Raw genomic sequence first — 11,828 nt, 5'->3', positions numbered from 1 at the left:
AAATTTCTATCGGTCAGTGACAGTTTTAGTTGGTTACCTACCAATGAAAATATTCATTACTTCTTCACATATACTGCTCTAACTGCCAGTAACTTCCAAACATTATGCTTAGGTCTGTACAACGAGGTGGAGCCTGTACATCTGAGGACAAAGCCATAGATGGACGACTATATGAATTTTAAGCATTTAATATGTGCAGGAATGAAGAAAAAAATCAGAATTAAAAAATTGAGGAAACAACTACACCCAAAAGTTTTTTTCTAAACCCGTTTGAACCGCTTCGGCCAAGGTCTAACCAGTTTGAATCGGAATGGAATATGTCTCCGGGGCCAAAACGGAACCCGAACTTGAAAGGCGTGATCCCGTTCAAAACCTGAAAAATTCTCGTTCCACACCCTGCCCATACGCATCCTGACTTATACCACAAACACTTCTTCCCCACCCGCTACCCAGAAAAACGCTCAGCTGGCGAAAATACAAAGTTACACAACATCATTTACTTTGGGCCTGCACCACGCAACGCGGCAACATTCCGCCTATCAATCTCTCCACTCCGTCCTCCTCGGAGCATGCACTGGGTTGCTACGTGCCAACTACCAGCGTGGACTGATCGAGCGGGCCGCTATAATAGCACTGGCAAACGGGACTCAGGATTGAGAACCCTTATATATTTCCCTGAGGCCGCTCTCACAGGCACCAATCCGCAAGACCAGCGACAGCTGTTCTAGCGGACCTGCAGAATAGTGGCAGTACATGGGGCCCTCGACAGAAGGCTGCGCTCATAAAAAAAGGCAAAACACAAAATACAAGTTTTTCCTCGTCCTCCTCCAGTACATATGAATGACCAGGTTGTCTATAGCTGAAGAAGAGGTATCCGCTGTCAGCATCAGCAAGAGTAAATACCCTTAAGCAGCATATTCGCTTTTACGGTTGTCTATAGCTGAAGAAGAGGTATCCGCTGTCAGCATCAGCAAAATACCCTTGAGCAGCATATTCGCTTTTACGGCCCATCAGCCCGAGCACTCAATTGATGTAAAACATGAGACTTCCCGTGCATTCCCGTACAGCTGTGCAGAATGTGAATGATATGGCAGGAAGAGGCAAGCTCTCTTTACCTCTGTGCTCTCTTCAAAATAATGTTACTAAAATGAAACAGCTGGACACAGGAAGACGAAAAGGATAATAACACAGTGCCTTTATTCATCCGGTATCCGTGCTGCTTTCTTTTAGCAGCGCTGCATCAACTAGCTCGTAACAACCGCCTGCTTTACGATAAATGTTTCACCTTTGATATTAGTTCTCGCTCAGGAGGGCAACGCACAATGGCGGCAGGGAAAGCTCAGATATTCATTGCGGCTATCGTGGCTTTTGCCGTGAAACAGCAAGGAACGTCAGCTTATCAGACATCCTATCCCGAGGAACGGAGTGACCTCCAGAAGTACCAGGATGTCAGCAAGGTAAGCGTGCTGGATTCTCTGCATTCCTAATGCATTTCGATTGTGAATCTGAGATCCCTCCGTATTTTTGTCCTTGCAATGCACTCAGTGCAAAAATAGTACAGTTTCAACTGCCCTTGAACTATGTTTCATGAGTGTTAGCCATCGACCACAGCCGCTGCCGCAACTTCATCTTGCCTCCCTGTCGCATATGGTAAGGTTCTCGCAACGGGCTAGTTTGGCTTCTCGCTGTTCGATGGTCTCGACAGCCTCTCTGACCCGACTACGGTCTCTGTGCTCAGCGACACGGCTAAGTATATGACGTATTTACTTAGGTTAAATTAAGAAGCGGCACAGATGGAACTTCATCAATACGAGAATTTTCAAAGCCGGGCGCGAGACTATTTTGAAGTTGGAACTTGATGAACACGACAGTTTTAGTGCACATCGCGATCGTGTGTTGCAGATTTAAACGAGGCTTGATCCCCTGCGGGAATAGCATAATCCTCTCGCGATTGGGCATGACAATGAAGGCGACGATTTGTGCTTCACAGTCGAAAAGGAACAACAAGCAGCGCTCGAAAAGGTGAAGAAATGGGTGCAATGCATGGAGCTACCAGATGTCAGAAACACTTGGTAATGATTTGGCTTGATTACCCCTCGTGTGTCCTCGTGTGTAATTGAAAGCTTTATTACTAATGGGTACACGTGGTAAAACCTTATATTTAAGGCGAAGAAGCCGGTCAAATGGAGCAAGAAAATTCAGAAGGTGCCGAGACGACGGGAGGGAAGAAGACGTGGAGCAAGAAGCTTCAAAAGACGACAAGAACACAGAAGGGAAGAAGAAAAAGGCGGAGCGCATGCGCAGTTGTGACCTTCGCTCGACACGGTGACCTTGACTTTGTATGGCGTAGTAAAGTTTTCAGACGGCATTCTTAGCGCAAAAACTACACACGCACACGAGAGAAAAGGGAGAACATGGGACAGGCAGGACTAGCCCGTCTACAAGTTCTAGCGAAGCTTTCGCGTCAAAACGCGCCACTCGCCAAACAACGGCGCAGAGCTAAAGCTCAAAAAGGATGACCTGACCGCGGAGCCAACGGCGACACGATAGAAAGAAGCACTGCTATTTTCACGTGGTGGCGACAAGGCCATAAGCAACAATATAAGAGGCCACAATTATTCTAAAAATATTCTTTATTATTCTGAATAGCGCCAGGAGCACAATTAAGAAACCTTGGGGGCAGCGCCGATGGCAGTAGGCTAGCTTGTCGGCCGTAAAACAAGGAATGCCCACTCCACTCGTCGGCGCTCAATTTAAAGTCGCTGAATAAATATGTGCATTAAACAATGCAAGGAGACCACAACAATCTGGAAAAATGTAGAAAAATGCGAGTGGCTAGAACCATTTGGCACACATTCCGGTGCGTCCTGGGCGACAACGAAAATTGCAAAGCGCGTATCGGTGGCACAGCGGAACGGCAGCGTAAATAAAGAACATTTTTGCGTGCAGTGCACGCAAACGAAACAAATGGCCGTGGCTTAGCTCAGCTAGGCCAGTATATATCCCGCGTTGCACAATTACCGCCACGCTGTAGAATGCTTCTCCCAACTAAACCGCGGAATCCTCGCAACACAAACTTTGCAAAGTAATGGCATTTTGTCATTAGCATTTTTTAATACCAAATTTGTTTGGGGTACTTGCCGATTCAATCAGAAGTAGGATGTTCCCATCGTATGCGACGGCGGCGATGCAAGGCGAGCCGCTGCCCCAGCGCCGCTAATTATTCAACGCGCGGTACGTAGCGAAAGCATGTGTGCCTGGCGCTCGGCTGCCTACTCCTCTGCAATCCATTCTAAGCCCATCTAATCCATTGTGATCCGATCTAGTCCAATCAAGTACAGCTCATTCCAGTCAAATACAATAAAATCCAGTCCTGTCGAATTCGACCCAAACCTGTCCAATCAAGTCCAATCCAATCCAGTCCAATCTAATCTAGTCCAACCAATCGTATCCATTTTTGAGTACAGGCTCGCCGGAAGTGAGCCGCTGACTAGCCGAACATCATCACCACTATACTCCTCACGCTAGCATAGTGAACTAGAAGAAATATAACGTCAGAGAAGGAGAATTAAGATCACCTACGCGCGATCCCGGGCGTGGCGCAGTTTGTAAAGCTTTCGGCGCGGAATTCGAGGAACGGATGTTCGATTCCCGGTGTAGGTGTTCTCGTTCTTTTTATGAAAAGCCCGGTCCTGTGGTGTGACGTCTGGCCAGATGGCTTTGCGAGGGCGCGGTGTGCGCCAGCTAGGCAACGGCTCTGTGCCGTCTCGGAGTGCGGCCACAGCAAAATCTCAAGTTCGTGGCTAGTGCACATTTTGCTAAAAAATTCTAGGGACCAATTTGGAGCACTAATGCTAAATACGGTGAAAGCTTGCGTTTGGAACACCGGAGAGACGTGCTTTACTGCGTCTGCTTCTCTAGGCTGCATGGTGCGGTATTCGAGGGAGCGCCAGATCAAAGGCGCAGCAAGGACGCTTGGATTGGACTCACGGCGTGGTCAACGTCGTACATACTTGAAGGATCTCGGGAATTCTCAATGACCGGGTACTGCGGCGACACATTTATTTATTTATTTGTTTATTTATTTATTTATTTATTTATTTATTTATTTATTTATTTATTTATTTATTTATTTATTTATTTATTTATTTATTTATTTATTTATTTATTTATTTATTTATTTATTTATTTATTTATTTATTTATTTATTTATTTCAACCTCAAAGGCCCCATTGTAGGGTGCAGTCGGCGGTCAGGCTCGATGGTGCAGTCGAGCTGCCTCCGGTAGTTGTTCCCAGGATAGTGAAGCGCTTTGCGGCCCCAGATCCCGGACCAAGTGCCCGGCCGGTGCTGGCGAGCCGGCCTTTGACGCCAGGCCCTTAATGATGAATTCAACCGCTAGCGACGCTCAGGAACGTCTGTCCCGTTCTCCTGCCCTGAACGAACTCACGCACACTGGCTCGCCCCGCACGTGACCACACTTCACTTCTTCTAGAGTAATCCGTGCACTCGAATACATGATCAACATCATCACAACCTCTCCCCGTTTCAAGACAGTTTCTTGCAACTGTTCTGGCGCTGGCGAGGGAGTAGACGTGGCGGGAGGGGGGGGGGAGGAAGGGGGAAGAATAAACTGCAGAAATATTAACAACACAACTCGTTCACACATGGCTTACATAGTCAGCCCCCACATTATCAGTTCTCTTGATATAATCTTGCGCACGTCATACGGAAGCAAGATCCCAAAGTTGGCGACACCTTTTCATAAGTGGCCATGTTCGACATGCAGAGTATGGGCGCGTTGTGTCTACGGAAATATGCTAATTCGGTTCAAAGATACATGCGCACAAACTCCGAAACAAAGTTCTTACTGCAGAACAGTGCAACTAGAAAATGCATCTCGTACACGCAACACACCATGCAGAAGAAACCGCGAGTGATGTGTATCACAAATTAAGATATAACTACCACTATTCTAAGCAACATCATCAGCCTACAACAAAAAAGCGTCCTGAAAATAGAGGAAAGACAAAAATATTCACAAAGATCAAAATGTCAGCTCCACAGAGCTATCATTCTGATGACTAATCAAAAATGAATTTGATGCTCAGGACTCCACGCTGAGAGCTATATAGCTTAGGTAGAAGAACAGTGCTTGTCCATTGTAGTCTTGTGAAAGAATCCTAGCAAGAAATGTCCACGTTAACTCACACCGAAACAATCGCACTTTCTATCTGCACAATCACCAACTCACTGTCTTCAAGCATACTATAAATCACGTTGCCGACACACCTACATAAAAAGATTCTTTTGAAGCTCGCGTTGATTCTCCCATTATTTCACAGGCTGCTTTTTTTCAGGCAGTCAGTGCGATGTCTTTGCTTTAAAGCATGGTTTCATTTCCGTCCTAGTCTTAAACCGAATTTTCTTGCGGAAACGCGATATGCAGGTCGAGGTGCTTCTCGCACTTCTACACTTTCTCCCACAACTTGCTTCTCGTAGAGGATGTTCTTTCCGGCCACCAACATCCTTCTTGAGATGAACGAGCTTTGGGAACATAGAAGAGCTTCGGCCAGTCTTTCGTCTCCGCTTGTTCTCCAGATATTCTAGAAACATGCTTGTCAGGATATGAATCTTTCTTGGCATGCCTCGGTTGTCCACATTTCCGGCGGTGATCTTCACCAAGTGAGTGAGTCGCTGCAGCTACATCTAACGTAATATAGTCATCTCGACATTCCGGACAATTATCAGTGCTGTTAACCAGTCGATTTGCGAGCTTCTCACGCCCAGCATTTCGTAGCTGCTTTATAGAACCTAGGCCAGCCACAGTCTCGACTCTTAAACTCTCGATATGCATTTTATCATTTTGAGACATGCTCAGATTTCTGCTCTCAATGATTCATTCTCAACAATTGTCTCATAGGTGCTCAGGTGTTCCCTGTGATACTCCATCAACGTGCCTACGTTTTCACTATTCCTCTGACAGTGAGCAGCACACCTTTCCTTGCACACATATGTCTTGCTGGAGCTGTCAGTCTCGTTATGAGCTGACGGGAACATATGAGGACGGTGTCCAACTGTATCTATGTCAAAACAAAGCATCATGTAGTCCTAATGGCTTCATAAGATTTTTGACAGATTTGTCCTTATCCTTTGATGTGATCTTATCCTACTAGCATGTACTGCGGCCTCTTATGCCCCATTTCCTTCATTAAACAGTGAGGTCACTTTGTTAGGGCTATGATCCAACCCAGTAGATCTATCTATGTAACGTTCAAAGCAATGAAACGAGGTGTTTTTCTCCTCCGCTGTCACGCGTTTTCGAAGATCCGCGAGTGCTTTTTCGGTCACCTTTAAACACTGTTCTCTTTCACGGAGTTTTGTAACCACGTGCAAGTGCTTGGGTTCGGCATTAGGCGTCAGCCGCCCATCCATTCGCGCTTCTGCCCAGTCCGCTTCTAATTCCTCTTTGTCAGCGCTACGCTGTTCTTCGTACCAGCCGAAGAATTCTTTGAGCGTCATGCCTAGCTGCTCGCTCATCAGCACCAACGTTTCGAGCTCCATCTTCACCCCTCACGGCGACTGAGATCTAGCACGGCGGGAAATGACGTTTGTCCGAATCCTTCTTGATACTCTGCCCTCTCTCTAACGGATTAATTCTCCGAATCCAGACAGGCTCGCCAAACTGTGATGTAATGTTATGGGCCCAGGTCCGTTCAGGAGCTCTTAGCAGGTACCATATCAGATTTACGGACACACGCACGCTTTTCGTGACCGCACAAAATCACTTTCCCACGAATACAGCTTAACTAAGTTCTACTAGCGCACGTCCAAAAAACGTCCTACATTTGTGTAGTCCGGTCGTGGACTCGAAGCCGGTGCAGGGAGTCTGACAATGCTCGAAGTCCGCTTGAGGCGACAGACGCCGGCGGCCGGGGTATGACGCGGGCCCTGTTCACGCCCAGGAGTCCGAGTACCCGGTAGAGCGGCAGATCACGCCCCGGCGTCCCAGTGCTCGGTACTAGGTACTGCGGTGGGTCACGCTCGGGTACTGCGGCGACAAAATGTGGCGGTCATGCTCGATGGTGCAGTCGGGCTGCCTCCGGGCGTTATTACCAGAATGGCGAAGCGCTGTCCGGCACCACACCGGACCAAGTGCCCGGCCTATGCTGGTGAGCCGGCCTTTGACGCCAGGCCCTTAATGATAAATTCAACCGCCAGCGACGCTCATGAACATCCGTCCCGTTCTCCTGCCCCGAACCAACTCACGCACACTGGCTTGCCCCACACGCGGCCGCACTTCCATTCTTCTCGAGTAACCCGTGCACTCGAATACATGATCAACATCATCACAGACATCATGATGACATCAGTTTGGGTTATTAAATATGACTGGATGTGACGTCATCATCATCATCATCATCATCAGCCTGATTATACCTACTGCAGGGCGAAGGCCTCTCCCATATTTCTCCACTTAACCCGGTTCTGTGCTAGCTGCATCCACTTGACACCTGCGAACTTGTTAATCTCATCGGCCCACCTAACATCCTGCCGCCCCCTGCTACGCTTTCCTTCCCTTGGAGTCCAGTTTGTTACCCTCAGCGACCATCGATTATCCTCTCTTCGCATTACATGTCCTTCCCATGTCCATTTCTTCTTCTTAATTTCTACTAGAACGTCGGTAACTTGAGTTATTTCTCTGACCCACTCTGCACGCTTTCTATCTCTTAATGTTACCCCTACCATTTTTTGTTCCATAGCCCTCTGGGTTGTCCTCAACTTAAGTAGAACTCTCTTCGTTAGCCTCCACGCTTCAGCCCCATAGGTGAGTACAGGCAAGATGCATCTGTTGCATACTTTCCTCTTGAGCGATACCGGTAAGCTGCTAGTCATAATCGTCGAGTGCTTGCCAAATGCGCTCCATCCCAATCTTATTCTTCTTGTTATTTCCTTTTCGTGGTCCGGATCTGCGGTTACTACCTGTCCTAAGTGGACATATTCGCCTACTACTTCCAGTATTTCGCTACCTAATGTAAACTGCTGTTCCTTCCCGAGGCTGTTGAACATTACCTTAGTCTTCTGCATATTGATTTTCAAGCCTACCTTTCTACTTTTCCTGTCTAGGTCATCAATCATTATTTGCAGTTCATCCCCCGAGTTTCTTAGCAAATCAATGTCATCAGCAAATCGCAGATTACTGAGGTATCCTCCATCTACCTTTATCCCTAACTGCTCCCATTCCAAGTCTCTGAATACTTCCTCTAAACAAGCTGTGAATAGTACTGGGGAGATTGTGTCTCCTTGCCTAACACCTTTCTTTATGGGAATTTTGTTACTTTCTTTATGCAGAACTATGGTTGCTGTGCAGCCACTATATATATCTTCCAGCACTTTCACGTACGGCTCGTCTACCCCCTGATTTCGCAATGCCTGCATCACCGCCGAGGTTTCAACTGAGTCAAATGCTTTTTCGTAATCAATGAATGCTATGTATAAGGGCTGGTTATATTCCGAGCATTTTTCTATCACCTGATTGATGGTATGGATATGATCGATAGTAGAGTACCGTTTCCGAAACCCCGCTTGATCCTTTGCTTGATTGCAGTCTAAGGTTGTGCTGATTCTATTAGCGATTACCTTAGTAAATACCTTATACGGAACAGACAGTAAGCTGATTGGTCTGTAATTTTTAAGGTCCTTAGAGTCCCCTTTCTTGTGAATGAGGATAATGTTTGCATTCTTCCATGGTTCCGGTACCGTCGATGGTGACGAAAAATATGGTCACGACGTGGCGTATTACTATAGCCGATGACATCACCACATGATGACGTCAAATCTCGCAGCATCCTGCGGAATCTCGCGTAGTGTGGCGCTTTTCGCAGACACGCACGCACGGACAGACGGAAACTCATGAGCCTATAAAAGCTTCCGCCGTAATAAGGCCCCGCGTCAGCTGGTGCCAGCAGCAACTGTTTAAAGACATCGCCTGGATGTTCCAAAATAAACACTGTATTAGAAAAGATTGCGGGAGTACCGCTGCTACCCAGCCCACGACCTTGCAGTGACTGATAAGTATTTTATACCTATTCAAACTGCATCAGTCTACACTTCGACTTCTGTTGAGGCCAAGGAGGCAGCTATTGTCCTCGTTATTACTCAAACCTACGCCGAATACATTTTCAGAGACTTCAAGCGCGCAATTTACAACTACGCGGTTCGACGGTGGGACCCACCGCCATAGGTATCTTGAGTTCTGGAGTCATCCCCTCTTGCCCTACGCAAATCATCTGAGTGCCAGCTGACGCGGCACATCCTTGCAACGAGGCGGCTAATTCATTCGCTCGCGATTCGACTGAATATGAGCAAGCTCGCCCCTGCCGAGAATAGATACGCGCGACGCGCTCCTCACGTACCACGATATCAGCTTGCATTGCCTGTGAAGGTGCTCCGCGCCAGTTTCAGACATTTTCGGACAATCACTGTCCATAATTTTCCATCTCTCGAAGGTTTCTTCCTTGTACCGAGCGCGCCTTATCAGGCCTTTGCCAGTCATGCCTAGCGCCGCCGGCTGCTCATCGCCAAATCCTTGACTCAGGACCTCATGGTCCAGTTGGAACATGAACCCGACCTCGGCGGCTGCGTTTCGATGGAGGCGAAACGAAGCGGCGTCCGTGTGATGTGCGATGTCAGCGCAGGTTAAAGATCCCCAGGTGGTCGAAATTACTCCGTAGCCCTCCACTACGGCTCCTCTTTCTCTCTTTCCTCTTTCACTCCCACCTTCCTCCCTTCCCTTACGGCGCGGTTGAGGTGTTCCCAGAAAACAAGTGAGACAGTTACCGCGCCTTTCTCTTCCTATAATTCGATGGACAAGTTGGAACATGACATTATTCGGTTCAAGAGTAAAGATGCTAAGGCCATCGTTGGCCTCGATTTAAAGAAGGCATTTGATAATATCTCGCACCAGGGAGTCATGGGCGGCCTATCAGAATTGAATGTAGGGACAAAAACGTATAACTATATCAAACACTGTTTGAGTGGACGTAGTGCCCGCTTTAAATTCCGCGATAGCACATCATTACTTTTCCCTCTGGGCAGTAGGGGTACTCCTCAGGGCTCGGTACTCTCGCCTCTTCTCTTCAACGTAGCAATGGCAAAATTGCCAGAACATCTACGACGTTACCCTCATTTAAATTTTAGTATTTATGCTGACAACATTACACTATGGATCAGCTGGGGTAGCGATGTCGTAATTGAACACACGCTACAAGAGGCGGTAGACACGATCGTGCGGTTTGTAGCAGAACATGGACTTACATGCTTGTCGGAAAAATCAGAACTCTTCATTTACAATCCACGATGCCTGCGGAACGAGAATAAGGTGGATATAAAGATTTAGGTACAAGGACATCAAGTTTCCCAGGTATCGCAGATCAGTATACTAGGTCTCCTTCTCCAAGATAATGGCTACAACGGAGAAACTATTAAGAGGATTGAGCGGCATGTATCTCAAACAGTTAGCCTCATCCGCCGAGTTTCGAGTAAAGGCAGAGGACTAAAGGAAAAGGATCTTCTGTGCATAATCCAGGCATTTATTATTACTCGAATCAGCTATTCTACGCCATACTTAACTTTAAGGCAGCAGATCGACAGAAATTAGCCTCATCCGCACAAGTATTAAAAGAGCCCTTGGACTCCTGCGCTGTACTTCCACCGCTAGTCTCCTGCAACTGGGCATCCATAACACATGGGATGAGATCGCGGAAGCGGTGCGCACTTCACAGGTAGAACGGCTCCACCTAACCGCCGCAGGCAGATCCATTCTAGAAAAACTGGGCATCGACACTTGGGGAGGCGCTCAGACAAAATCTGAAATAGACATGGCTGTACGGGACAGGCTATGGATACCTCCGCTGCCAAAAAACATGCATCCTGAACGCCATACGGAGCGTCGGGAAAAAAGAGCTAAAATGCTCAGTAAGAAATTGAGCCGATTGCCGCCGGAGGAAGTAGCCTTTGTAGATGCTGCCAGAGGGCAAGCCCCTTTATGTTTGCAGCGGTAACGAATGGGTCGGGTAGACCGATCACCGCGGTCACCCTGAAAACTAGATCTCCTGAGACAGCTGAGAAAGTGGCTGTAGCTCTAGCCTGCCCCCAGACAAAGGCGCGTTTCGTGATCTGCGACAGCAAAACTGCCATACGAAATTACAGTCGTGGGTTGATTGCTTCCCAGGCAATTCGAATATTACACCAATCATCAATCTCGCGAGCTATACAGCTGATTTGGACTCCAGCGCACACTGGCGTTCCCGGTAACGAATCCGCCCATGCCATGGCTCGAGGGCTGTACCACCAAGCCGGTGGCAGAGAAGGGGGGGGGGGGGGGGGGGGGGCTTGGAGCGGGGAGCATAGAGTGTGCAAAATCTTACACAGAAATTTTGCAGCATGATAGACTCAGTAGACGGGTGGCTGCTGCGCCAGCCCCTACCCTACATTGCAGGCAGGCCGTCGCCTGGCGTCGCCTTCAGACTGGGACATTCCCACACCCGCTCCTGGTGAGCCATATGCTCCCAGGAGAAAGATCTGAATTCTGTGCAATCTGTGAATTGAGAGGGACTCTCGAACACATCCTCTGGGACCGCCCCTTTTCTCCCGGGAGGGGTCTAAATCTGACGCCGCAACTCTTAGAGACCATGCTGCGCTGCTCGGACCCTGGGCTCCAGCTAGCCGCCATCCAGCTGGACTGGGATGCCGCCGGCCAACAACGTCTGCCGGCCTGAGTCTGAGGCGGGGCACCCGCCATTCATCCCAACCGACGGAGGGCCGAA

General features: G+C 48.1%; 1 protein-coding gene across 1 annotated transcript in view; it reads left to right on the top strand.

Moving 5' to 3' along the window:
* Window positions 1-1,322: 1,322 nt before the first annotated feature.
* Window positions 1,323-11,828, top strand: part of LOC146194517 (uncharacterized) — a 55,605-nt gene continuing 45,099 nt past the window's right edge. The window contains exon 1 of the mRNA XM_084596577.1: window positions 1,323-1,457. Coding sequence (XP_084452703.1) covers window positions 1,323-1,457 — 135 coding nt within the window. The remainder of the gene's footprint in view (window positions 1,458-11,828) is intronic.

This window comes from Amblyomma maculatum, chromosome 3 (assembly GCF_055883805.1).
Source record: "Amblyomma maculatum isolate TAMU_Amacu chromosome 3, ASM5588380v1, whole genome shotgun sequence".
In the NCBI taxonomy this organism is placed as follows: Eukaryota; Metazoa; Arthropoda; class Arachnida; order Ixodida; family Ixodidae; genus Amblyomma; species Amblyomma maculatum.
This window is presented reverse-complemented; position numbering and strand designations above follow the sequence as displayed.